Raw genomic sequence first — 26660 nt, forward strand, 5'->3', positions numbered from 1 at the left:
CGCCTGGCTCTTTTGCTTTGGCGACATGACGATTGAAAAGAATAAACGCGTGTATCCCTCTCGGTCACCCCCTTTCCCTGATTTCATTCCAACCAACTCCGGAGTCTTCGGTAGAAGTCCTGGGCTCGGCACCATGTCACGTTGTTCCCCTCCCTCCCTGTTTATCCATCCCTGACATGCCATTAAAAATAAGAGAGAACTAAAAAGGAAAACAGTAGCTGTCTTTCATGGTGTGCGTATCCTGAGTTTGGGGTCTGTATTCGTGAAAAATGAGGCTTTGGCGGGTGGTATAGTTGGTTGGTAGGGGGGTTAAAGTGGTGTGGGTTGTCCTTTGTCCCCCTGGAGTTGGGCTGATGGTCGTGGGCCAATGCGGGTGGTTTGCGATGGGTGCCCGAAGCGAGGAGTAGCATGCCTTTGCGAAAAACGAGGAAAAAACGCGGGTCTCGAGTGGGAAACAAGAGGCAGTTTTGTTTGATCGAGGCATATTCAGCCGCGAGATGACCAAGTTTACTCAGCCTTCTCGCTGAGCTTCTCGTTCAGGCTCTGACCGCGAGGTCGCATGACGGCGTCCTGGCCGACCATCCTCCTGTCGAGGGCGCGCTCGAGCTTGGCGCCCAAGGCGAGCTTGCTCATGGTGTCGGTCTTTTCGTCGGTGAGGACGACGCGCTGCGAGGTGAGGGCCTTGTTCTCCATGCGGTCGAGGCCAGTGGCGATGTCGCGGATCTCAGCGTGGGCCGAATCGGTGGTCTGGACGGTGGGAGCGAACGAGGGAGCCATGCTGTAGGTGCTGAAGCGAACGGAGTTGCGGTTCTTGGAAGGGTCAGCTGCTGGTTGATCCTGCTTTTGATCCTGCTTGCGACGGCTGGGCTGGGAGTGGGCGTGCGAAGAGGACCAGGGAAGAGGTTTGGCCATGTTGAGGGATGGGCGAGAGTCAAGTGGTTTTGAAGGGTGAAAGGTGAAGGGTTGCGACAGTGAAACAGGAGAGATATAGTACAAAGAAGAGAGTATATGGCAGGGTATTGGTAGACAGGGAACAAAGACGATGATGACAAGCTGAACTAGGCGGCCGGAGCAAGCAAACAAAGATGGACAATCAGTCACATCTCAACAGTTGACTTGCTCGCGTCCTCAAACACCACGGTGGGCAGACAGCGGATCCCCCGGTGAAGGGTACAGGGCAGACAGGCGGGCGAAACAACCTAGAGGAGGGGGGAGGACGTACCGAAGGGGCCATGATGGGCCGGGAAGAGTCCAAGGAGGCAGGCATGATGGTGGACAATGCGCGATACGACGCTGACTTGGGTAAAAGGAAGAGAAGCTGGTGCTGGTGGATACTAGCGACGAGTATGAAACGGAAGTGATTGAGGGTTTGAAGTCGAGAGAAGAGGCGAGCAACGACGGATGAGTCGATAGTCGGAGGAGCGAGAGGACCGGACAGGCAAGGCGCGGGTAGGTTGTGGTATGGTAGCCAAGGCTTGAATGGATCGAGTTATAGGTAGGTAGTTAAGTGCGCGACGGTGAATCGGAGCTTGATCAAGTTGGGCGTGGTCTGGCGTGGTCTGGTCTGGTCGGGTCGGGTCAGGCTATAGTGGACAAGAGTCAACGAGGAGAGACTGAGAGGGAAAACGGGCACGAAAAAGAAATTGGGCAAAGGATGGAGTAAAAAGAAATGGCGAGCAGGGGGTGGGAGGACTTGGAGATTAAAGAGAACAAGAGAGGACGAAGATGAGACGGGACGGGAATGGCCATGGATGGTATGGACTGGACTGGTCTTGGTCTCAGCGCGTGCGTGCGTGCGCTGCGCGTGCGTAAGGTGCACACACTTCTCAGGGAGGGGAGGGGAGGGGCTTTGAGGTACAGTACCACCTTGGGGTCGTTTTTTTTTTCTCCTCAGGTACTTGGAGGGTGGGAGGTCGTACGGCTGTAGTACAAGTCACTTGAAGGATTAATTCCAAATGTTGTTTACTAGTTAGAGTGTCAAGAGGTGCAACGATGGCGGCGGGCGCTATAATTACAGAAGGACGAGATGAAGCCGATCACTCAAAGCAAGGTAACTTGTAAGCCCAAGTTTCAGAACCGAGACCAGGGGGGTTGCTTTGGATGGCACGATTGAGGTGATGGTGATGGGTGTTGGAGGAGTGGAGAGAGGACAGACAGACATGGCCCCTGAGACGAGACGAGCGGTACCTGTGCGACGACAGACACATCATGTACCCCGGGCGGGGCCGAGCACTGCAGCCCAGACTCTCCGGAGCATTGGCCGAGGGTCTAGAGGAGAAGCTATTCAGCTTCATCTTTTCAATATTGGATTTCTCGGTCGGTAATGTATTGGAACTGTATCCGCTCGTCCTCATCAAGTGACGCCTCGATGATCACCCGTTAGAGTCCCCCCAGTGATTGGCCAATCCTCCACGTCGTCGCCTCGTGGACTCGTGGCCTCTAGCCGGGGGAAGCTGAGGGTGTGCAGCTGCAAGCACGTCTCGTCTTCCAGGGGTTCAAAGTCCAGGTTCGCGCCAGGGGGGGATCCAGATGGGGACAGATGCAGACAAAGAGTGGATTGCAAAGTAGACTCTGCCCCACGAGGCATACATACAGGCCTTTTTCTCTTAGTGATCTCCAAGGCCTGGAATGAGAATCTCAACCCGACGAAACATTAAACATCACACTGCTTCCCGCTCTAGTTAGGACCCCTTTGACTTTTTTTGCCCTCATCGGCCCCGGGGCCTGGCACTCCGGCTTGTGTGCCAATCTAGCCAATGCCTGGAGCTGGGTGCGCCACTCGCGTGGGAGCCATGAACCTTGCCGCACGCCTTAGGATCTGGCTGTCTGGGCAAGCAGGAAGTTACAGTAGCATCATGGTGATTGAATGACGATGTGCTTGCTTGATCTGTGAATGGGGGCGCTAAGCGAGGGGTGGTGGTGACTGGCAGTGTTTACGATGGTGATGCCTTCAGCGCAACCTCAGATTCACGGACAAAGATCAGCATTTCCTGTTTTCTTGCTGATGGCCCTTGCAGTGAGTGCGTGTGGGTGGTAGAGTTAAAAACACGAGACCCGCATTACAATGTGGAAATGAACAAGCAGAGGCAAGGGATGCCATTCAGGTCGAGGTTGTGCAACCAACGGCCGGACATGACCTTGACAAGATGTTGAACAATTACACTCTAGCCCATCTCGAAGTTGATCATCAATCACGGGAATAGCTCGCCCGTAGCTTCAGCTGACAATATTCAGCCCAGCTGTCTCTTTTCTTTGACAACCCAATCTCACAAGAGACACACCATCAAACTCCGGATCCATCTGGGTCGGTCTCGTCTCGCGCGAGGCGCCATCGGGGCTGCCGCTCGCTCGTCTCGTCATCCGACACCAACAACAAAAGGTGCCGCCTTAGCCTTACGGGGTGGCTGCTAATTCCGGTGGAGTTGGTGGTCGATCGCCTCTTTAGAATTTTGATGGCATGTCTCACAAAGACAAAGCCATCTTTTTTAGTCCAAACATACGATTGACCTCGTTTGGCCATGGGAAAGTCGAGATAACCCGGGTAGAGTAGGAGGGAAATGTTGGGCTTCACTCGCTTCGGTGGAGAGTTGCAGTGAACAAAGCAAACAGAGCCTCTCACAAACGATCCGTCATCTCTACAACTCTAGACGAATCATCAGCTTTGCTCACCAGAGTGCCAGAGTCACACCTTTTGGCGGCAATGGGCTGACGTTTCAGCCCGCTCTCGCGGATCATCATGGCCCGGCCTCTTTGTTGTCCTTCCCTTGGTCCCTGATTTGATCAGCCCCCCCAAAGTTTTCGTCTCAGGCGCTGTCCTGTCAATCATACAGTACCCGCCCCGGCCACGCACGAGGAGACCACGAGCCAGATCCTGGTTCTTCCTGCAGACGTAGCACGTGGCATTTTCTCCCAGCTGTTGAGGGAGATAGATCAACCTGTCCGTCGGAAACCATCGACTTCTGGCCAAACTATCCCGCTTGAAGAAAGCGTCCGTCCCTCCTTCGGCAGTGGGTGCGTCTCGGCAGCTGGATAGCCAACAATGCTCGCTTTGATTCATCTCGGACCCCAAGGTGGACTCATTCGGACGTCTGTGGCTAAAAGTATGTCGCAAGGGAACTAGTTGTATGCTTTGGCGGGCACTTGGTTGGTGAGAGAGTTGGTGAGGAGGCATTGGGTGGAGATGAGAAGAGTGCTTTGACCGTGTCTGGTTTCGTTGATGTTAGAGACAGAAGAATAGCCCGAGACGGAGAAACCGGAGATGTTCATGGTATGGCTTGCTCTTATACCCGGTGAAGTCGCACACACTTGGTGATACACAAAGGACAATACGAATGTATTTCAGCTCTACAAGACTCAATGTACAAAACACCAACCCCTTCACATCATCATCAGCGCTTGGACTTGTGTCTCTTCTTGCTAGACTTGGTCTTGCCCGAGGTATACTCCAGGTCGATCTTGTACCCCGAGCCTCCCGAGCTCGACTCGGACGTCGATGGGGACGGCGTCGAGTCTTCTTGAGACGTGGCCGGGAACCCCCCGATGAGAGAAAAGGCCGAGCCGCGCCGATGCGACTTTGTGGCGCTGCTGTATCCGAACTTGCGGGATGCCGAGCCTTTACGCATTTCTGGGAACGTCATGTCGGGTGTTGGATCGCGACTCGAGCCTGGATGTGTTAGAGTTGGTAGATGAGAGGTAAGAGAGGCTTACCGTATCGGATACACTTGCTACAGCAGCCGTGATCACACGTCGTCTCAACAGCCTCGACGCCATAAGACTCGGGATCCATCTCGAGACGGCTCAGGGGCATGGTGCACCATCCTTGAGTGTTTGGCCCCTGGCGGCACGAGCAGCAGGTCCAGCTGCCCCCTTTGCTCTTGAACTGGCAGTTCTGGAGGGGGCAGTCGGCGTTGGTGGGCTGGGCGGCGGCGAACGAGATGTTGGAGCAGGGCGTCTCGTAGCCCGTCTCGAGGTCGATGAGGGCAGAGGGGCAGTAGTGCCAGTTGATGGACGTGTGGGAGCAGGGGTGATGTCGAGGATGGCCGTGGCACATGTTGCTGGTTGTGGATTGGAATGAAGTATATGCTGTGGTATGGGATCTGGGAGGTTGGTAAGGGGTATATGGAGGTGAGATGAAGTCAAAGAAGCTTGATATGAGGTCAAGAAAGGAGAAATTGGATCTGGACGGACGAGTTGAGGTTCTGAGTTGAGAAGGATGAGGTGGAATACAGCAAACAAGGTCAACTCCCATCAACAGCAGCTTCACTCATCCCCTATTTATACACCTCGTCAACTCTCCCACCAGGATCCAGAGCAGCCTATCCATCTGCTTAGATCGACCTCGACGACCTCGGCTTCAAACTCATCAGCGAAGCAATTTTCACTTTTCGAGACCCAAACCCACTTCGAAGCATCCACGATGAACACCACCGTCAACACCCTCAGGCAGGCGGGCGTCCTGCACCACCCCAGCCCTTGGATCCAGTGGCTGCTCTCTCAAGATCGTGTCCTGCGGCGCTGCATCATCGGAGGTTGCTTGCCCTCCGATGCGGCGTGTTGCGATGATGGTGGTTTCTTGGGGCTGGTGGGCGCTTTCAATGTCTCGGGTGCTCGAGGGGGGGTTTGTGCGACGGTCCTCGGGGGATTGATAGGACGCCACGATGATCTGGAAAATGTGCACGGCGGGCGAGGTGACGAGGCGCCTCGTGAATGGATGCTGGGTGCGTGGGTGGTACAAAGATGCCCCGCTGGGTGGGCGGCTACGAGGGGCGGTCTGCGAGACGAGATCGATCCGGGAGCCTGGTACTGGGGAGCAGGTAAGCAGGCTGTGAGTTGAGTTGAGTTGAGTTGTGATGATGGTTGAACTGGGCTGAATGAGGTTCCTGTTGGTTTCACTTACTGAAATGATCTAATAAGTCAAGAGAACTTATATCCTCACACAACACCCCGAAACTCGCCGAGTTCTGCATCTTGGTGAGAGCACGACTCTGTCCACAAGACCTCGATCGAAGCCCCCCTCGGCCGTGTATCTGTGCATCTCGATTTAGACCCCCTGGTCTTGCAATGCAGGCTGACGGGATCTGGTGCAACGGGACATATCAGCCTCGGGAGGAGATGGGACAAGCCACGAGGACAAGATCCGGCGTGGTCGGAGATGTGATCACGAGCGGTGAGGTAAGAGAAGACTGCGTCTGGTCTTGCTTTTTTACTGCAGACCTTTAGATTGAAGTTGAGAGGCTATACGAGAGTGACGACGGTGGGTTGGCTGCATATATGGAGTAATTAAGGCAGTAGCCCGTAAGCCAAGATGAGAACTCTCGATTATCACTGTCAACTCGACGAAACTAAGCCAAACTCGACACGCCCTAACCTGGGTATCCAGCAAACTTGCTTCCCATCCAACCAAACTCAAGAGGAATACTCCCTGGAGGGCATACACGACTTGCAGCAGATGTGCTCGCAGCGGTACGTGCCCCCCTCACCAATCATGACGCAGCTGCACCTCCCGCCGACATTCCACGTCTTGCCGCACCAGCAGCAGTCCCAGGCCTGGTTCTTGGCCTCGAAGGGGCAGTCCGGGAGCGGGCACTTGGGGAGCGTGTAGCCCGAGGGGGGAGGGTACGGGATGGACTGCTTGGTGGTGCTCGGGCAGGCTCTGCGGCCTCGCGCGAGGCCCGAGGGGCAGTAGGTGATGTGCGTAGAGACGTGCTCGCAGGCGAGGCGGAAGGTGACTTGATGGCACATTTTGGGTGAGACTTTGATGAGAGTTGGTGGTATGTTGCAGCTGATTTGAGGGTCTGAGAGGTTGAATAGTTAATATTGAGGTTATTGCAATAAATTAAACTCAATGATGACAGACAACTAATTGATGAGATGATTCTAAGCTTCGGATGAAGAAACAAGCCTTTTATACTTTTTCAAGATGCCCTATTATTCCTTCCTCCGACTGTCCTTTCAATATCCCTCCCCAAGAAATCGATAAAAAAGGAGACGGGTTGCAATAACACGCAACTCGAACCGTATTGGAAAGACCCGAAGGCGGACATGGCTGGTCAAACTCTTGACGAAGAAGATCGGGAGATGATCAGAGCTGGAACACGGATCTTGTATCAAGCCAACGCGAAAACTGAAGCCAAGATTTGACTCCTTCTCCCCATGCAGAGTTGGCGGTCTGGAGTCATGAACGAGGAACATCGCGAGCCTCGTCGGTGATGTTGAGATGGAGAATTCTTTTTTGTTGAGGTGTGTAACAGTTGCTCTTGTCGGTTATTCATGCTTTTCGGGCCCTTGAGAATGAGGCTTTGAGGAACCTCGATTCTCGTCGAGTTGGCAAAAGAGGACAAAGATTGGAGGACGAGTGCCTTGTGAGTTACCGAGAAGGGCTATGTGATGAGCGAATCTGGAAGGGCAAGACCAGTATGTGATGGACTGAATGATGGAACGTTTCCCGAAATAGGTAATAGACAAAAGATGTGAAGAGAGCCGTCGTCTGTGGCGGTTTGGTCGTGATTAGTATTCCAAGGCGTGAATGTGCATATTCACCCCCCCTTGAAGATTTCGGATGAACAAGGCCCTGGTTGAATGTCTCACCTACAACTTGGACATACACCCTCCGACATTCTTCGGCCTCGAAATGATACGTTCATTATGTCTTGTCCTCTGTGCAGTTCTCACAGATCTGGTGATAGCAAAACGTGTCCGGGGCCGTGGGTTGATAGTTGAGGCATTGGTAGCTCGAGTTTCTTCCCCTCCCACACGCGCAGCACACCCACCGCCCGCGGAGATCTTCAAGACGACAGGCTCCGGACTTGCACCTGGGATTTATGAGGCAGAGGCCCATGGTGCAGGGGTTGGAAATGTCCCCGCCTGGGGAACTGTCCGAGATGTCGTCGCAGGGCGCTAGGGCTCTCCCACTGAGGGGATCGTAGAGGGCCGCAGCGCAGTAGCTGTAGTGGCAGAGATAACTCACGGGGCGGGGGCAGGGGGGGATGTGGTGGTAGTGGAGGTAGTGGGCGATGCACATGGCTGCAGCAGCGTGAGGTCACACGAAAGTGGTGTGTGTGTCTCGGGAGGTTGCTCAGCTGATACGATCGAGCAGGGCTGAGGGGGCCGTGATCGGGGAGAATTATGGCTTGTTTCGGGATCTTGGGTTTGATGAGGGTTGATTCGTTCGTGGGCAAGTCGAGGCGAGAGGGGATCTTGAGCTGACTGGTGGCGTGATTTGGCCAGTCAGGTTGTTTGCTCTGGATCGAGAAGATGAGAGGGTTATTGCGATTGAGTGTGTGACAGAAGTTGATAAAGGTGTTGACTGAAAGGGGAAGTATGGTGAGAGAAGGTTATATCTTTGTGTGTGAGTTGATGTGGTGAGTTGTTTAGTCCTGATAGACAAAGGGGAGGGGGTTGAAGAGTCAACAAAGCGGTTGAGAACTCTATGGACTTTCAAGGTAGATGTGATTTATGCAAGGAACTGTGAATCGCTGAATCATGCAAGTGAATATGCCTGAGAAGCATCAACATGTCAGGGACCTGCAGAACCGAGGGGGAAAAGGACCCTTTATGCTTGATCAACGGTGCCACCGATGATGATTACTAACCTGACCAGAGAGGAGCATCTCAACGAGGCTGAGGTCATCTCGGTCCCGAGATTCATCTCTTGACAATTTTCGCATCCTAAAAGAGTCAGCGGGATGTACGACATGAAGTTGCCGGCGGAGTGCAACGGGACGACAAGGAACGCCAATCGACTTGTCCAGAGCGAAGGAGGAAGAGCGAAAAAGGGTTGAATACGAGTTGGTAAATAGGGGGCTGGGCCATAAATAGGAGGTTCATCAACACTAAACAGTCTAGAAATGGGCGGGTTTTTTGGACTGTTTGGAGTTTTTGATGTTGCACTGGTTTCTGGGGCACCGCATGCTTTTCGGAGGACAGACCTCGTGGATAGCTCGTGGCATGCCGGGACGAAAGTCTGCGACACAGAGTTTACATGTGTCTTTTGAGAATCTGTGGGATGGAAGCTGTATATTGTAAGACTGTTTCTACCCTTTAACCTATGGTTGGTGTAGCAAACTTGAACGACGACTGCTGCTCTTTAGCAGCTGACTCTACTGCTCCTTCGCTTGATCAGCTGTAAAAGGGATCAGGCCTGGAACTGGGCAGTACTACCGGAAAAACGTGAAGACCTCGTGGCAGCGGCGTGGGCCGGGTCACACTCTGTATCCCCTTTAATATTGAGCGCTGAGCTTCCGTGGCGTTTTGAGGAGGCGACTTCAGCCGCAGTATCAGAAGCCGCGATGACTAGCAAGTGATATTGGAGATCTTAGGGAGCTATTGTTTGGGATGCTTTGCTGCTGGAGGCTATTGGTGAGCAAACACGGCCCTTGTGTAAACTCGCTAGTAACGTGGTAGGTAGGTAGGGTATCATTCTAAATGTAGAGTCTTTGGGTGTAACTTGAGTTTTTTTTCTTTTTCGGCACGATCCTTGGGGCGATTGTTTGCACGTACAATCGTAGACGATGTCATTGGGTAAACTCCAAGTTTGTGTTGTTGGTGGCCAAGCAGCTCATTTGAGCAATGTGCTTGTTCGGCGGTTTTCTTTTCTTTCTTTCAACACTAACGTTGCACTTTTGGTGTACTGTATTGTAGAGCTGAACAGTTGCTACCATTCAAGGCGAACAATCAAATACAGACGAGAATATGAATAGGTTTAATTCCTGTTCGTTGACGCGGTTGAGCTGGAGGTGGTATAGATAGTCCTACTCCTGTCACTGACTATGGCAAACCACCTTCATCAATACTAGACTCCGTCACCGATTTACAAAAAGAACCACACACGAAATGCCTAGCAAGGGCACAGTCGTCATCTACGCCACCGGCGGCACCATCGCCGGCGCTGCTCCCAGCAGCACGTCCACAGCCACGTACCAGTCCGGCGCCCTCAGGGTCGACGAGTTGATCCGGGAGCTTCCCGAGCTAGAAAATGTTGCTGAGATTACTAGCCAGCAGATCTGCAACTTGGGGAGTCCCGATCTAAACTCGGAGATACTAATCAGTCTGTCTCAACAGATTGAAAGGGATCTCATGGATGATTCCGTTTCTGGCGTTGTCGTTACTCATGGGACGGATACCATCGAAGAGACAGCTTTTTTTCTCGACTTGACTGTCAAGTCTGATAAGCCTGTTGTTCTTGTTGGGTCTATGCGGCCTGCTTCGTCGCTTAGTCCTGATGGACCCATGAACCTCCTCCAGGCTGTTCGTCTAGCGAGCTGTAAGGATGCCAAAGGACGTGGCACAATGATTGTCCTCAACGATCGCATCTGCTCTGCCAGGTTCACGACAAAGATCAACGCCAACCGGGTTGATGCCTTCAAGGCCGGTGACCAAGGGTACCTAGGGACGTTTGAGAACTCGATGCCCAACTTCTTTTACCCCCCCGTGAGGGCAAACTGCTGGCGCCACTTTGACATCAGCCGGTTAGATCCCTCGAAAGGTCTGCCAAAGGTCAACATTCTATGCGGGCATCCAGAACTCGACGCTGAGCTATTCGCAGAGTCCATCAGATGCGGAGCAAAAGGCGTAGTCCTAGCCGGCATGGGCGCAGGATGCTGGTCCAAAGACGGAGGCAAAGCCATCAGCAAGGCGCGAGAAGAAGGAGGTCTAATCTCGATAATCGCGAGTTATCGGACTGCGTACGGCTTTGTTGATAGTGCGAACGAGCTGTATGGGTTGGGGGAGTGGGCTATTGGAGGGGGGTTTCTTAACCCGCCCAAGTGTCGCATTCAGCTGCAGCTTTGTCTTGCGACGGATCTCGCTATGGGTGAGATTCGAAAAGTTTTTGAGGCGCGATGAGTTAGTTCTTGAGTCGGAGTTGGGTAGGGAAAAGTCGATGCTTGCATTGTTTTGTTTAGAGCTGAGCGTGCGGTTTAGGACAGATCCTTCACGTAGAGTTTCTCTTGGAAGCTTAATTGAACAATTTCCACCAACTTTATCATTCCATAAGATAGTAGAAAAGCTTGTACTTGGTGCAATTGTGACTTGCTGTGTTGGGTCAAGATGTGACCTTGGTGATGTCCACTGTTATGACGACTATCAATGATAATGGCAGCAATTTGGCTGCTTACATATTAAGCGTAATCATTATGGTCAGAGAAGCTATTCTTGGAATGACAAGACTAACGGATAAAACGCTACTCTGTTGTGTTGTCAGCTCTGCGTCTTACACTTGGCTCAACGCCACTGTCGCCTCCTTTGCCACATGATTCCAAGCACAGGTGTCAGTATCCAATCAACAACATCCTTCTGTCAAACAGAGTGTTAGTGCTGATATCTGGACAGTGCCTCGTCAGATGGAACGTGGCTGACGTTGGATGCTTCTAAGGCGAGAGGCGGATATAAGATATGATAGTCGTCCCACTTGGAACGAGTTGAATGGGAAGTTCGATTGAACAAAGCACTCGTTGCTCTCTTTATACCACAACCATGGAGTTCCACCAGTTCACCAAGCTCCCATTGGAGCTCCAGACTCAAATCTGGGAAGAATACACTCCCTCTGACCCTGCCATGCACGTCTTCGACGTTTGCTTTCCCTCATGGAAAGGCGAAGAGCGTGCAGAACAAGCCTTCAAGGAGTCTGAAGCCAAGCGAGAAGTAGCCGATCAGTACAAGAAGCAGGTGTTTTTCGATCGCCTTGAATCGGAGCATGGGGCGTTTGATCCGAGCATGTATCGAGCCTCGATGTCTTCACGGCTCATTAACCGTGTTGCCTATGAGATTATAAGAAACATCGAGGCGAAACAAGAGACCAACACGATATCCCTTCCTGGCCGTGCGCAAAAGATCACGATACCAACATCCGACGTGCTCATGATGCGCTTCCGTGAATATCCAATTGACCATACTCAGCTGGCTACCGAGACGCTGAACTGTCCGCCGCCGATCGGGGAGATACTCCAGAGCCAGTGGTCAACTGAGATGGCATCTACTCTGCAACGGGCCAAGAGGATTGCCATTGATGTGACGGAGACGTGGGCAACGGGATTGTACGGAGAGATGGGCTTCGAGGAGATTACGTTCTTTGCTTCCACGATTCAAAAGGGATTGGAGGTGTTGTATCTGGTTGATGACTGTGCGGGACGGTGCAAGGGATGTGAGAGAGAAGGCGTCAAAGCGGAGGGCCTTCAGACGAGGGATCAGCTGTGGAAAGATCTAAATGAGGACGACGAAACGAGACCAGGTGATATTGTTCGCGCAGTCTCGAGACGCTATGTCGAGGTGTTTGATCTTGAGGGGCTCGGCTGGACAGAGCATCCGTCGTACATGTTTGCGAGAATCATTGCCGCTGCCATACGGAGTCAACAACGAGACGACGATAAGGGCAAGTTTCAGGGGGTCAGAGTCTTGGTAGTTGAGGACGAGTGAGGGCACAAAGAGTCACAGACAAAAGGTAGAACTGATATATCACGGCGAAGAAAGTGTAATGCTGAAGAAAAGATGCCCGCTTGGCTATTTCCGGGATATACCATAACGCCATACATGTTCTGCCACCTGATGTACATTTAAAATCTGCAACTGTCAGCTAACACTCAAGTCAAAAGTCAGGGGACTCACCTTATTTCATACGAGCCTGCTCTCGTCATGTACCGCACCCACTTGACGCTCGAGTAATTACTCTTCTCAAACACCTTGAGATACCTCACCAGCAGCCCTGAGCTCGTAAACATGAGCAGGCTAAAGTTCATGCTCAGCGGTGGTCGGCTCCACGCCCTCTGGTTGGTCATGCTGGTCAGGATGGCCTCGGCGCTGAGGACGTACTCGCTCTGGCCCGTGAAGCGACCAATCTTCCACACAATGTTGTTCTCGCTGGGCTCGTACTTGGCCTTGCCCTGGGTGCAGCGCTCCGTGATCTTGGCCGTGTTGAGGGGCGTCGGGATCTTGACGATGACGTTTGTGGCGAACAGCTTGGAGCCAAAGTTGGCCTTGACGCCGATGCTGTATTCCACCTTGGACCGGCCGACCTCGTTGACGATGGCGTGCACCTTGAAGGGGAGATTAACGTTCTCGGTGGCACGGTATCGCATGAGCTCGAATTCGCCGTCCGGGGGGACGAAGCTGATGATGCGATCGCTGTCAAACTTGCCCAGCTTGACGCACTGGTGGAACTGGCAGTCCTCAAGGGTGACACTGCCAGCTGCTGCCTTTGTCGCCTTTGTACCCATCTTGTTCCCGCTCGGGAGGCTCAGGAGGCCGTCATTATCGAGCAAAAGTCGGTCGTTGAGGCCAAACTTGCACTCCGGGGTGCCCGAGAGGTAGGCGCGCATGATGATCTGGCCGGTGACGTCGGCGCGAAGGACGGCGCCGGTGGCCGACATGAGCAGGTTGACGTCCTCGATCACGTCGACAAAAGCCTCATTCTTACGGTACTTTACGTCGGCCTTGCGCCAGGAGAGGGCGCCGGTGGCCTGCATGGTGATCTTGGACGTGTCTTCGCGGCGGGATTCCGACTTGACGCCTTCGGTGGTGATGTACATCTTGAGGGTGTCGGTCTCGGTGTTTTGGGGGTAGCCAAAGTCGATGATTTCTGAGGAATTAGAAGAGTCATGACCAAAAGGGAAGGGCGCCCACCGTCTAGCAGCTCGTACACCAGTACAAAGTTGTTCTTGACAGCCTCCTCGTCAAACTTGCCAAAGTAGCCCTTGCCGAGCTGGATCAGGCGGTAGAGGAACTCAAAGACCAGAGCGGCGTTGGCATTGCTCTTGGTGATGGCCACCAGGTAGATATTCTCGTGCTTGACATGGCTAAAGGTGGTGCTCCCGAGGGTCAGGATGGGCGAGCGCACTTGGGCGTTGGAGATGACCTGGATGCGGAAGACGTCGGCGAGACGGGGGCGGCAGTCGTTGCGGAAGGCGCGGAAGATAAGGTTCTCGCCCTTTTGGTTGAAGATGAGGACGCCCGACAACATGGCCGGAGAGGGGAAGCAGAAACTGCTTCTTGTATAGGTAGGAGACGTGAGGTTGAGACGGAGGTTGAGATGTTGCTAGTGGTGCATGGGCTTCAAGATAGGAGGCGCCGTAGTGGGGGATTCTGCCGCGTGTCAAAGGCGGTGAGTGGATTACTAACAGTAAATGCGACAGTTCGGGTAGCAATGCGATTTAATTGCAAGTAAATAGTTGGATGGAGAATTAATTGATTTCTCTATTATTATTGACCTCGATATATGTACTTAATTGCTTCGGCGTTGGTTGTTGTTCGTCAACGGTCTCCTCTGTGGCGCTTCCTAAACGGTACGTGGAGGTCACCTGTACACCAGCTTCCAGTCTCCAAGGATGCGACAAACAGCTCGACATGGCTATTTAAATGGCAAATTAACATTATTGAGCATGAAAATGGCATTCATCAATCGCATAGCAAGTCTCCTGTTTATGCTGACTCTCTTCAATCTCGTCCCACGTGGAGCTTCCAAGGATCATGACTTGGCGCCTCCCCAGGCCATCCATGTCTCCCGCGTCATCTGCTGCGCCGCCAACACCAATTTCCTTGATCCCTTCACCAACATCATCCTCCCTTGACATGAACTGCCTCTCTTTCTATCCAGAATTAACATTCAAAAGTTCAAATGGCATCTTCAGAATTCCCTCAGTCGTTTGTGCGACCGTGGAAACAACTCCTTCAGTCGCGTCGCGACGAACAGCAAGACGACTTTCCAAATCACCACGTTGACAATATCGATTCGCTCGTCACTACCAGCTCGCCTAGGGCATTGTACGTGGGAACAGGTCACTCCATCTACACGCGCGCTCTTCTTCCTGCTATTCTCAGCGCCAAAGACTCTGTTCAGCTCATCACCTGCTACTGGGCCGACTCTCCATCTCTGGATGCTATCCGCGAGGCCCTTCTCCAGCTTGCGGCTGCACGTGCAGAAGCCAACGTCGAGTCGCCTCTCAAAATCACCATTGGATTCTCTTCTCGCGGTCTATTTCAGAAACTGTTCCATCCTGCTTCGCGAGATGGCTATGTTTACCCTCCCTTGCAGTGGCCCAAGCTGGGTCTCCCGGACAAGGACGTGCTGCAGAACGCGCGCATCGAGCTGACGGTCAAGAGTCTGTTCTTCACCCCGTTTAGTGTCATGCACCCTAAGTTTGTGATTGTAGATGGAAAGAGGGCTTGGGTTCCGAGCTGCAATGTTAGCTGGGAGAGGTGGTTTGAGGGCTGTGTTGAAGTTGAAGGTGACATTGTTGATCGTCTGTCTGCCTTTTACGAGAGGGTATGGGGAGGAACCAAGGTCTCTCGCCAGGATGATGACCGTGGTGAGATATCGATAACCCGTCTCCCCGAGGATACTGTCAACTCGACCAATGGCAATGAAACAGCGACGCAATCAATCGAGTTTCCCACCACTGGCCCTGTGCCAACCATCTTTCTCCCTTCTTCACACCATCGGAACCCCAGATTCTCCTTCTTTCCCTTCCTGTCACAGTCTAACCCGCCAATGACTCCCCTCAACGCCGCTCTCCTGACTCTATTCACGAACGCCCAGCGAAAGATCACTATTCTCACCCCCAACGTCACGTCATGGCCTGTTGTTGAAGGGCTCTTGGATGCGCTCGCACGTGGCGTGGACGTGCAAATCAGGACGAGCAAGGGTATGATGCTTATCGAGCAGCTTGTTACTGCTGGTACCACCACCGCCTGGTGTCTGCGCAAGTTCATCCAGAGGTACAATGCCTTGGTCAACCAGCCGCGTCCGTCGGATCCGGAAGCACAAGCGATCATGCCAGGCAAGCTAGAGATTCTCTACTACAAGCAACTCGAAGCCAGACGCGACATGGAGGACGAGCCAGTCGTGAGCCACTTCAAGATGACGCTTGTGGATGACGAGTACCTGGTGTTGGGTTCTGGAAACATGGATAGAGCGAGTTGGTGGACGAGTCAAGAAATTGGTCTATTATTCTACGTCCCTGGCTTTGAAGGTCAAAGACTCTGGAACGATGTTTTGGAGAAGCGCACAGAGGTGCTCTTCCAGTCAGATCACCCTAAACGCCTGGTCTGAAGACACACCTATGAACCCTCGGACGCCTTGATCCTCTCCCACACGCTGACGAAGCTCTCGGGGCTGTTTGCGCCCTGCAGCCGGAACCGATCCTGGAGGACATAGTCGGGAACACCGGAAACACCGCTGAATCGCGCCTCGCTCGCCGCCTGGTCAACCTCCTTGCCTCCCTGGTCGCTGTCGATGATGGCCTTTTGGAACTCGTCTGCCGGGATGCCCGCCTCGACGGCGACGCTCTTGAGGGTGTCGTAGTCGGTGATGTCGCGCTCCTGCTCGAAGTATGCAGCGAACAGCCCGTCGAGGGCCTTGCCCTCCACCTCTTCGCCGTACTTCTTGGCCAGCTGGACCACGCGGTGCGAGTCCCTCGAGTTTCCAGTCTGTCCGCCGAACCTGAAGTCGATGCCAATCGCCTCGCCCACGCCCTTCATGTGCTTGTGCATCTGGATGACGCGTTCCTTGCCGAATCTTTCTTCGTAGAATTGCTGCTTGGACCGGCTTGAGGCGGGGCCCTTGGGCCAGTCTGGCTGAAGCTGGAAGGGTTGGTAGCTAACGGAGAAGGTGTCGTTGGAGTCTGGGTGCTTTTGCTGCCAGAGTCGTTGGGCGGCTTGAAGCTGCTTGCGGCCGACGTAGCACCACGGGCAGACAGTGTCTGAAGTAACGGTGACCTTGAACTTTGTCATTTTGTCCGAGTTGGTGTGTAAGATTTGTTGATATGGATGGGTTCGATCAATAGATGGTGGGATGGAGTTGTACATATAAACGTTCCGGAGGTAGCAGCTCATCCCCGGTCTTGATCAATCAGCAGCCGGTTGATCACATAAGCGACCGGCCGTCTCGGGACAAATTCGACCCCGCGCGGGCGGAGTGGGATGCCGAGGGGTGGGGCCGAGCCGGAAGACACGAATTTGGTGTGTTGACCGAGGAGATTCTGTCAAGAGAAGAGTTTTCTAGAAGTGCGTAGAGAGGATACCCGGAATAAGAATTCATATAATCGCGCTTTAATCTTAGGACAGGGTTTGTTTTCATAGCAAGTTCTGCATTTTAGCCGTTACTTGCTAGAAGCCCTCTTTTTATTAGCAAATTTCTTCAACTTCAAGTCTTCACCACATAGTCCTTCCAGTTTTAACCACAGAGCGAAACCCATCCAACTCATCTCCCAGCTTGACAATCAAATCAAGCAGCATCTGATCACATCCAGCACCTCCAATAATGCCAACGCTCACCGGAAGCTCCTCTTGTCGCATGCTCACACTCGAGTTGAATGTTCGAACACCAATAGGCACCGCATAATCTGGCAGCCCAGCTGCTGCCGCCTGCAATGTGTGTGCCTCTGGTGGCAAAAACGCTGGGGGAGAAGTGTTGAGCGACTCATCCCGGTATAGCTCTGCTCCGGTGCCCAGGGGGTAGACGACCAAGGTATCCTCGCAAGTCTGTACCAGCTGTGAAGTGTACCATTCTTTGTAGCTCTTGAGGTGGTGAGATGCTTTGTCATAGCTGCTTTCATCGATTTGAGCGGCAAGGGCGAGGCCAGTGCGTGGAACAGGGTTAACAAAGGGGAACCTTCCGAATCTGTCTTGGTAATCGGCGATGAAGGGTTCACCAAGAGCCCGCCATTGATCCCTTATCAGAACTAGAGGGTAGTCACTGATGTAAGCAGAGATGCCCTCTTTGTTCCCTGTGTGTTGGATGAAGGACTTGTTTGTGTTGACGCGTTCTACTTTGGCGCCGAGAAGGGTGGACAGATCTTTAATGAACTTGTCAAAGATGGGCATGGATGTCATGTTGGATGATGACCAGGATTCTTCGGGCAAAACGATGCGCTTTGGAAATGATTTGTAGTTGGACTTGGATTTGAACCAGTTCTCATAGGCCGTCCGCAGCAACCTTGCATCTCTAGCAATCAATCCAGGTGTATCCATCTTACTGGAAACAGGTAGGATTCCATCAAGTGGTAGGCTTGCATTTGTGGCTCTGAGACCAAACAGTCCATTCGCCATGGAAGGCCCTCGGATGGAGCCAGTGGTATCAGTTCCTGTACCAAGGTCCAACCAGTCATACGAGGCCAGTGCTGCGCCTGTGCCGCAAGAGGAAGATGAAGGACTTTGGTATCCATCACCTCTGGGGTTGAAAGGCGCAAGTTGGTCCACGTAGTTTGCCGTGGGCACCTCGCCAGCAGCAAACTGGGCCGTTTTGAGTTTTCCGACGACGACGGCCCCAAGGTCAATGAGACGCTGGAGGGACGACGCTGTCTCATCCGCGGGTGGGTAGAGATCGAAGTAGGCTCGAGAGCCGGCGCCTGTTTTGATGCCTTTGAGGTCGAAGATATCCTTGACTCCTAGTCGCAGCCCCGAGAGCGGTCGTTTTGAGGACGGCTTCGGGGAGTAGTGACGAGAGGGGACCGGTATGCTGATGGCTGCGTTGACGCTCTCGCCAATACTAGCGGTGGATGGCAAATACCCTCCGTCTGGACCTTCAGTCACACCCTGGACAAAGGCCATGTTGTAGTCAAGGTAGAGCCTGTAGACTCGGGATAGATGACCAGAGGGATGTAGAAAGTATGGCCCAGACGGCAACTTGCCAGCAGAGGTCGATACGAATGTGCTCGTGCCCGAGGACTTGAGGTACTGCTTGATCTCGCTCGACATATGGGCGTTTGCGGGGAGAATAAGGGTTGAGAGGAAAGAGTTTGAGATGACATCGTCACCATCGAGAAGCTCAGTGATTTTGTTCTGGAGACCTTGACCGGACGATGGGAATTCATTGATATAGGTCACGGGCAGGACATTGTCGAGACGGGAGGATTTTTCGATGCGAACAGACCCTACTTGGGAGTCTGAGGAGTAATAAGTTGTGCCATTGAGTTGAAGAATCGTCGATGCGCCAACAAAATGGGCAAAAGCCAGGATCAAGAGTCTCATTGTAACCGAATCTTGATGTGTGAAAGGGATGCTGGCAAGAGTCGGCGCTCAAAAAGAAGAAACGACAACATCATAACTATATATTCAATTTAACGAGCGACTTGAATGTAATTCACGCGGTCAAGAGTTTGGCTTGGCATCTGTCACGATACGGAGTGCTCGCCGTATTTACCGGGCGCAAGGTAGTTATTCCCTCATACTCAAGATACAAGGCTAGACAGCAAGGGGAAACTGGTTGTCGTGAGCACTAATGCATTCCCCGGGATTCGAGAACATTACGAAACGACCTCCACTTGGTAATTGAGAGATTTATTGGCAGTGTCCCGGAGATGGGACTGATGTCTCGGGACCGAAGCATGGGGTTGATCAAGAGCGATCCCACCCATCTCTCCACTAGCATCTCGGGTCTTGCTCTTAATCCTTCTCAAAACATCTATCCACCGCTTCGACAAATGGATGACGTTGCAGCTCTTTGGCGGTCGTCCTGTCTCCTGGCATCCACCGCAGCATGTTGCCAGCAAAATCGACAAAGTCATCCTTCTCTTGGCCTGTCAGTTCGGTGACAATGTCACTTAATGTTTTGTCTTCTCTGACAAGGTCTGCTCGATAGAGCTGGCCAAAGACTGAATATCAGTATCTTTTCATGCGTGATGCCGTTTTTGAACCTACCATTGTCGCTGAAGAAAGGACCTCCCCAGGATTCATTCATCGTTGCACATGCTCTACCCCGTGGATTTGTGATAGTTCTCCTGAGGTAGGCCTTTCTGAAATATTGCTCTGTTTCGATCACTTGCTCTGGAGGAGCACCAAGAAGAGACATCATCGCGGCAAGATGAACATGTGCATCATCTATTCCTCGCCGTGGGAACCTCTTCTGGTACTGGGAAAGTGCCTCCCGCATAGGTTCATAGACCAAACAAGCGTGCGTACATTCGCGTCCAGGTAGGTCAAAGTGATCAAGAGGTGTGTGGATGAATGGGTAGCCCTCATGTGATGGGTTGGCGTTTTGGATGAGGTGAAGTTTCTCCATCTCATTCTTGGCATCCGCAAAGAGCGCTGAGATTTTGATGTTGACGTGGGGAGGATTAGAGGACTCGGTGCATTTCTTGCTAGGAAATGTTAGAGCGGATGCTCGAGGTAGAGAGGGACAACTTGCTATGTGAGATTCTCTGCTAAGCCAAACAGTAGAACCTCCCCCATATCCTAACTTGGCGATGGTTTTGAATCTCCCATCCAAGATCTGCCTGGCTTTTGTTGGGTGGAAGTATCGAAGTGCGTCTGCTGGGACTGTTTCTTCCTCGATTGGCTCATTGATGATTCTAGTAGCAGATGGCGTTGACAAGAAGCGATAGAGGGACCTTACTATTCTCACGGAGTTACCGCGTCGGTAAACCTCCTGAGACCAGAAGATTAAAGCCTTCATTAGGTTCATGATAGGATGGACGTGGAGGTGTAAAGAAAGAGGAAATGTGTCCTGCACGTTATCGCAGGGGTATGATTGGCAAATGCACGTGAGGAAATGGAACCCAGTGTCGGGATACAGTTAACTATAAACCGACTTTTAGATATGGATATAGCAGGACTGGAGATTCAGCTGTCTGCATGATAACCATCCTTACACACTCTCGGCAAGCCACCTCTCTGTGGCTATCTTGAAGATCATTCTAACCATGGGAGTGCAACGTATGATTGTAAGACAGCAAATTAAGCATCTATTTTTCAATTTGAGAGTTTTACAATGCTCTGAAACTTACATGATTGCGTTGTAATTATACAGGAACAAAGAAGAGAAGAAGACGGCAAGAAATGTGTGTACGAAACCCTTGGGCAACTTCTATGCACACACCTAGGTCTTGTACACTGTCCCATCCTTGGGCAACTTTCCACTCGCCAGGAATGTCTCCAAAGCCTTGCTCGTATCTCCATGAAGGTAGAAGCTCGTGTGCCCATATCCATTCCTCGTGATGCTCACCCTGTGATCCAACTGCTCCCTAACACTCTGGGCCCAAGCCACGCTAGTATCAGGATCATACACAGAGTTTGCTAACAGAACAGTAGGGGCCTCCTTGGCGCTCTTGGCTGAGGGTGCTTTGATGTCTGTTACTGGGGCTGGCCAGCCGATGCATGTGCTCTGATAGTAATATGACTGTGAAGCACCGCGGGTCCTTGGGGCAAACACGGAAGCTGTAAGGAGCTTTTGCTTAAAGTCTGTTGCTGATCGGGACTGATGCTTCCATTCTTGACATCCGATGGCGAGATATGCGTAAGGAGATTCACCAGTCAAGTCAGTCGCGATGCGTGAGGTTTGGAGTGTTGTCGAAAGGGCTGTTGCATTTCCCCTGCTGGCTTCTGCCAATGCTTCTCCGAGTGCGATCCAGTTGTCGCCAAGAGGGAGATCGACAAAGATGAGAAAGTTTTGGACATTTGATCGGATTTCTTCGCCGGTGACGTTGGATCGGCATGTCTTTTTGCAACCTGGGGCAGGGATGGGCTTGGAATCGGCGCGGGCGAGGATCTGATCAAATGTGCGGCTGGCATTCTTGCCGTGCAGAGCACATGTAGAGTTATGATCACACCAGTCGAAGAATTTGTTCAGCGTTGTCTCGTACGTACCCGTCTCTGTGAGGAGCGTCATGGTCTCGGACTGGGTAAGGTCTACCAAGCCGTCCAGGGACATGCGACCAACTGTCTCGGGGAACAAGTTTAAGTACTGGGCGCCTATCAAGGTGCCGTAAGATAGACCGAGGAGGTTGAATTTGGGAGAGCCGAGGGCGCGGCGGACAAGTTCGTGGTCTTTGGCGGCGTGGATGCTGTCGAGGTGGTTTATCAGAGGACCAGTGAGTTTTGTGCAGCTTTCACCTAAGCGTCGGCTATAGTTGAGGAGCTTCTTGTATCCCGCTTCATCCTCGACAAAGGTGGCGACTCTCTCGTTGAAGATATTGGGATCACACTGGACCTGCGTGCTGAAGCCTGCACCGCGAGGGTCAAGACCAATAATGTCGTAATTTTCTCGCAGGTCCTTGGAAAACTCAAGCTGCGAGACGAAACCCGTGCCAGCCGCTGAGACCAGGAACGCAGCGGATACACCGGGGCCTCCGGGGTTGAAGAACAGCGTGCCTTGCTTAGGTTTGTCGGCTTTGCCTGTGTGGTTCAGACGGGTCAGAGCGAGTCTGACTGTCTTGTCTCCATCTGCAGCGGTCGAGTTGCCTTTGTGGTATGCGATGGGGACGTCGATGGTACCGCAGTCAACGCCGGGGAGAACTTCTTTAGGACAAGCACCCCATTTTACAGAGGGTGAAGAGTCGTGACTCTTTGAGGTGGCGCGGGGAGAGGCGATGGCTGTTTGGAAAAGAAGAGAGTACAAGGAAATAGAGACGAGAAGCCTCAAGGAGACTACCATTGTGTCGAAGCTGAAATGAGTACAGATGAACTCCACAGCAGCAGTTACCAAGAAACAGAGACCATCGTGAGATCTTATATCCTCAGCCTGGCTATGATGTAAAGTGACGACCGCCTACATCATCGTGCTTTTCACTTGGTCTCACTGCCGTGCGTTCCGTGCATCGGATAGCGGCAGGCTTGGGGGCTAGTGCTGACCCGTCTCAGCCAACACACGTCACTAGACTTTCCCAGATGGGAAGTGCATTCGAACGCGATCCGCGGGCTCTAGAAAATGGGCGTTTGTTTAAGTGTAATCCAGCCTTATTGACCCACTGCATTGCTGTGTAATATCATATCTTGTATCAAGTGGCTAGTCTGGGCTGAGAGTGTCCCTGAAAATCACCTCGAGAGAAAAAGAAATTAGTCAGTCTTCGTAGTCGGAGAGTCTGGAATTTCGGCCTTCTAAGAGTACAAGTCTTGCTCTGCTTCATCGCGGAGAACACCTTCTCTTGAGCAGAATTCGCATCTGTAGCAGAGGGAGAATTCCTCCGAATTGTGTAGGTTGAAATGCGTTTTCGGTGAACCTGACTACCTATGGGTTCTAGATGATATGACGAACCCACTGGATCCTTTCAATTACGCGTGGGGCTGAGTCGTGATACTTCTCATAGTCTAATCAAGACAGTCATTCGAGCATACCCAAGCGGACAAATTCGAATTCCGAATCCCGTTCTCTGGCTGCCTCTTGACGGGTCAGGGGCAGGAGATGAGGTGAGTTTATTGCTTCAAACTGCCAATTCTTGACGGGGGTTCTTGAGCTGGCCAGTGGACCACCATACTATATCTCCTGGGTTTGTGAGAGACCAATCTGTGAATTAGTTGACTAATTTGAATTCCGCTTGGATTACGACGCTCGGCACTTGTGTAAGTGGCCTGATCTCTCACTACAAGCCCCATCTTTATCACACGCGTAGTCTAGCAATGGCACTTTCATGTTTCTTCATTAACTGGCTTAATGTCATATTTTAGTATTCGTAGACTGAGAAACCTCACTGTCTGAATCTAAACTTGTCTGATTTCTTCACATTCAAGCCACACCATGTGGACGTGTCAACGCACCAGTGAGACGAGACATACAGATTCATGCATATGACCCAGAAGGCGATAAGCTGTATGAAGTGATCATGGCCGGTTGCACCCGCTGGTCCAATTAATGCATTTGTATTTGCCGACATGTGTATTCTCGCCAATTGCGGCAATCTCTGCGACACAGGTTTTTGAGCTTGTGTCTGGACAATGACCAACTACGGCGACGGGGCGTTCGTCTGTACAAGCAATACTACTGCTACGTAAAACGTAAAATATGGTATAAATAAAATGATTTATAAAAAAACAGTCATCATGAGAAAGCATATCAGGCCGCTTTTGCCGCAACGCGTGCCGCTCTGCGGGGTGGACTCCAGTCACTCCAAGGGCGCGTCATCCCAATCCCGATCACGCCGAGAGCAAAGTCGGGCATATAAAAAGCCAGTCAGTCTGACCTCAGAGGTCTCTCACCAACTCTACTCTGCATTAATCGTCGTTAAGTAACTCAGTTAATTCGCAATGGCTGAACAGAAACCTCCGCTGCCCCCGTTCACCAGGGAGACGGCCCAGATCAAGGTCAAGGCTGCTCAGGATGCTTGGAACACCATGTAAATCTCCATTCAGTGTGTAACTGAAGGACAAAAATTAATCGTGACACTCCAGGACCCCCTCGAAGGTCAAGATGGCCTACACTCCCGACTCCATCTGGCGTAACCGCGACCATTTTATCAAGGGTCGCGACGAGATTGAGGAGTTCCTGACCAAAAAATGGAACAAGGAGCATGGATACAGATTGCGCAAGGAGCTCTTTGCGTTTACCGACAACAAAGTACGTCGACATTCTCTGCTCAAGTCCTAGGTGTCATCTTCTAACTGCCTTTCCAGATTGCTGTCCAGTTCTGGTACGAGTTCCACGACGACGATAACCAGTGGTGGCGCTGCTATGGCCTTGAGGACTGGACATTTGATGAGAATGGCCTAATGAAGAAGAGGCAGATGAGCGGCAACAACGTCAAGATTACAGATGAGGAGCGATGGTTCAAGGGTGACGTTGACGTCAACACAGTGGAGATTAGCCCTGAGCACTGGTGAATTCGATAAGAGAGTCTGGCTGGCTATGAACGCCAAAAAGTTACTTTCGATTGATCTTGTTCTGGATATTGAGGCTTATCTTGACTGTGTTACAGAACCAAGGTGAAAGGAATCAATATAACTCCCCTCCCATTTCAACTATGTAGCATTGATAAAGTGACCTACTCTGCATCGAGACTTATAATAGAAATAATACAAATGAAGACATTTTCCATTGTGCTATTTATTTGCCGATATATCGTACTACCTACCCTGTAAGGGATCCTCATATGCATGGTACATGTGCAGTACTTGGGTAGGTCCGGAGGTAGAACTATTAGCACCATGGCAAGAGGAAGGAGCAGGGCGGATACTCCCGACAGTGATCGACTAGCACACCGAAATAGGAAATCATCCCGATAAGTCAAACGCCTAATTAAACATCACTTCAGTGCGAAAGCCATGGGGGAAGTCTCTGAAGAAGGAAGACACTCGTTATGATCCCATGCGCGGGGAGCGTTTGTGGATGCAATCATCCTTAGGGGAGTTTGGATCGTCAAAGACCGGAGCATAGATGAGTAAATTACCGACAGGCGAAGGAAATTCCAGCCACCTGGATAAGCTGGATGAGCTGGATGGGCTCATCGGCGCTGGTAGGGAGTGGATAGCGAGTTCCGGTGCACCAACGTGGGCGTGATTATTTCAACCCGGCCCCCTTCTACCCTACCTACTTGAGGTAGCTAGTAGAAAAAAATAGAATACCGTCTCGGACTCAGATGAGCGAGAAAGTAGTTCTTGTCCAGGGCCCCATCGCAGAGCCAAGTGTTGACGGGTGAGAGCGGCGATATCTTCCTTGTTTGAAATCACTAGTCCTATACCCCGGTCAGGACAACTTTCGAACGACAATGAGAGTCCATAGGACGATAGTTATCCACCTCACTAGTGATCCCTCAACGGGCTGGATGCATATCCTGTCTAACCTCTCATGCATGAACTGGGGTGGTCACCCTACCATCCACATTACCGTCCAGCCATCCTACGGCAACGAAAGCGTTCCGCCGACAAGTCTTGGCCCGGCTCCCGTTGCAATGAAACTCGCTTCCCGACAATCCGGAACCTAGCAAAATAGAGTATATGCAATGTGACCGAACCAACACGACCAAAGTCATGACGTTTGTGCTGTCTCAGACGACGATCTTGTGGGTTTGGGAGATATTGTCTGGTCATCCCTGTTTGTCACAGGTGATCCTTTTGACTTGGCGATACCCGCCACTGCATGACGCTAAGCCGGCGTGCCGCAGCTGAGCGTGAATAGCTTCAACTGGATGGAGCCGAGGGGGCCGAGAGGCTGGCGTACTAGGGCGCTCAGACAAGTTAGAGTTGAGTTACTCTTTGACCATTAGACCTTATAGATGAGCTAGGATTGGATTCACATGTTCATTTTAATCAACCATTGAGCAATAGAAATATGTCTCATGTTGTAATGCTGTTGCTTGAAGCTCACTCAGCAAGCGTGAATTTTACTAGAGCCGCAGCCTGTTCCCTGTGTGGCGATAAACTCGCCACGTGAGATGCGGTATGCATTATGCTCCTGGTAGAGGCCCGGAGCTAGCAGGGAGTCTTGCAGCTGCATACATCGAGTTGACTATTCGGGTGCTGACTCCGTGGGGCATCGACTGTTGCCGTGGGATGGACCTTTTGGGAGTTATGATGGACAGAGAGTGAGAGTTGGATGGGCAGAGTCATTCTCGTGTTCTGGAGCAGTGGAATAATTTCGAGAGTTGATACTGATTGAGCAAAGAATCAGATTTGATTGCCTTGGCAGACCCTCAACACTGAACCTGGGCGGTCAAAGCAACTCTGGGTGCCTTGGCCGAGGAACCGCAACTACCCCTTGTATGCACTAGTCTGGTTGTGCCTGGATGCAACATCGCCCTTGGCCTCTCATCCAGAAAAGGAAACTCGCGTGATGGAGGATACAGCTCTGAGGAAGATGCCGAGGAGCTTGAATCCAGCAAGGGTCATTCCCGGTCTCGGAGTTCTCGGTAACTGCCTTGTGGGCTTTTCCATGAAACTTATTTGGCCCCGTGTTTTGTCTCTCGAAGAGTGTTGTGACTATTCACTTTCAATAGAATACGAAGCCCTCTCAACTACCCCAGGACTGA

At 51.9% G+C, this 26660-nt stretch overlaps 12 protein-coding genes across 12 annotated transcripts; 4 read left to right on the top strand and 8 right to left on the bottom strand.

Moving 5' to 3' along the window:
* Window positions 1-507: 507 nt before the first annotated feature.
* On the bottom strand, window positions 508-912 carry LRP88_12278 (uncharacterized protein; the record flags this gene model as incomplete). The annotated part of the gene is made up of 1 exon (XM_083248672.1): window positions 508-912. The coding sequence occupies one exon, from the start codon at window positions 910-912 to the stop codon at window positions 508-510; it is 405 nt and encodes a 134-aa protein (XP_083096102.1).
* Window positions 913-4388: 3476 nt separating this feature from the next.
* On the bottom strand, window positions 4389-5050 carry LRP88_12279 (uncharacterized protein; the record flags this gene model as incomplete). The annotated part of the gene is made up of 2 exons (XM_083248673.1): window positions 4389-4663; window positions 4720-5050. 2 exons carry the CDS (start codon window positions 5048-5050, stop codon window positions 4389-4391), a joined length of 606 nt encoding a protein of 201 aa, XP_083096103.1.
* A 1355-nt stretch (window positions 5051-6405) lies between these two features.
* On the bottom strand, window positions 6406-6741 carry LRP88_12280 (uncharacterized protein; the record flags this gene model as incomplete). Its single annotated transcript, XM_083248674.1, has 1 exon — window positions 6406-6741. One exon carries the CDS (start codon window positions 6739-6741, stop codon window positions 6406-6408), a length of 336 nt encoding a protein of 111 aa, XP_083096104.1.
* Window positions 6742-7642: 901 nt separating this feature from the next.
* LRP88_12281 (uncharacterized protein) lies at window positions 7643-8020 on the bottom strand (the record flags this gene model as incomplete). The annotated part of the gene is made up of 1 exon (XM_083248675.1): window positions 7643-8020. The coding sequence occupies one exon, from the start codon at window positions 8018-8020 to the stop codon at window positions 7643-7645; it is 378 nt and encodes a 125-aa protein (XP_083096105.1).
* Window positions 8021-9831: 1811 nt separating this feature from the next.
* Window positions 9832-10842, top strand: LRP88_12282 (asparaginase; the record flags this gene model as incomplete). The annotated part of the gene is made up of 1 exon (XM_083248676.1): window positions 9832-10842. The coding sequence occupies one exon, from the start codon at window positions 9832-9834 to the stop codon at window positions 10840-10842; it is 1011 nt and encodes a 336-aa protein (XP_083096106.1).
* Window positions 10843-11472: 630 nt separating this feature from the next.
* Window positions 11473-12411, top strand: LRP88_12283 (uncharacterized protein; the record flags this gene model as incomplete). The annotated part of the gene is made up of 1 exon (XM_083248677.1): window positions 11473-12411. One exon carries the CDS (start codon window positions 11473-11475, stop codon window positions 12409-12411), a length of 939 nt encoding a protein of 312 aa, XP_083096107.1.
* Window positions 12412-12548: 137 nt separating this feature from the next.
* On the bottom strand, window positions 12549-13951 carry LRP88_12284 (Mu homology domain-containing protein; the record flags this gene model as incomplete). Its single annotated transcript, XM_083248678.1, has 3 exons — window positions 12549-12555; window positions 12613-13535; window positions 13595-13951. The coding sequence occupies 3 exons, from the start codon at window positions 13949-13951 to the stop codon at window positions 12549-12551; spliced, it is 1287 nt and encodes a 428-aa protein (XP_083096108.1).
* A 654-nt stretch (window positions 13952-14605) lies between these two features.
* LRP88_12285 (uncharacterized protein) lies at window positions 14606-16039 on the top strand (the record flags this gene model as incomplete). Its single annotated transcript, XM_083248679.1, has 1 exon — window positions 14606-16039. One exon carries the CDS (start codon window positions 14606-14608, stop codon window positions 16037-16039), a length of 1434 nt encoding a protein of 477 aa, XP_083096109.1.
* An 8-nt stretch (window positions 16040-16047) lies between these two features.
* On the bottom strand, window positions 16048-16719 carry LRP88_12286 (thioredoxin-like protein; the record flags this gene model as incomplete). The annotated part of the gene is made up of 1 exon (XM_083248680.1): window positions 16048-16719. The coding sequence occupies one exon, from the start codon at window positions 16717-16719 to the stop codon at window positions 16048-16050; it is 672 nt and encodes a 223-aa protein (XP_083096110.1).
* A 420-nt stretch (window positions 16720-17139) lies between these two features.
* Window positions 17140-18957, bottom strand: LRP88_12287 (uncharacterized protein; the record flags this gene model as incomplete). Its single annotated transcript, XM_083248681.1, has 1 exon — window positions 17140-18957. The coding sequence occupies one exon, from the start codon at window positions 18955-18957 to the stop codon at window positions 17140-17142; it is 1818 nt and encodes a 605-aa protein (XP_083096111.1).
* A 1846-nt stretch (window positions 18958-20803) lies between these two features.
* LRP88_12288 (Alpha/Beta hydrolase protein) lies at window positions 20804-22357 on the bottom strand (the record flags this gene model as incomplete). Its single annotated transcript, XM_083248682.1, has 1 exon — window positions 20804-22357. One exon carries the CDS (start codon window positions 22355-22357, stop codon window positions 20804-20806), a length of 1554 nt encoding a protein of 517 aa, XP_083096112.1.
* Window positions 22358-23943: 1586 nt separating this feature from the next.
* Window positions 23944-24516, top strand: LRP88_12289 (nuclear transport factor 2 family protein; the record flags this gene model as incomplete). Its single annotated transcript, XM_083248683.1, has 3 exons — window positions 23944-24032; window positions 24088-24253; window positions 24310-24516. 3 exons carry the CDS (start codon window positions 23944-23946, stop codon window positions 24514-24516), a joined length of 462 nt encoding a protein of 153 aa, XP_083096113.1.
* Between the last annotated feature and the right edge of the window lie 2144 nt (window positions 24517-26660).

Source organism: Fusarium phalaenopsidis (genome assembly GCF_050370095.1).
Source record: "Fusarium phalaenopsidis strain FUZ10S chromosome Unknown contig_32316, whole genome shotgun sequence".
NCBI lineage: Eukaryota > Fungi > Ascomycota > Sordariomycetes > Hypocreales > Nectriaceae > Fusarium > Fusarium phalaenopsidis.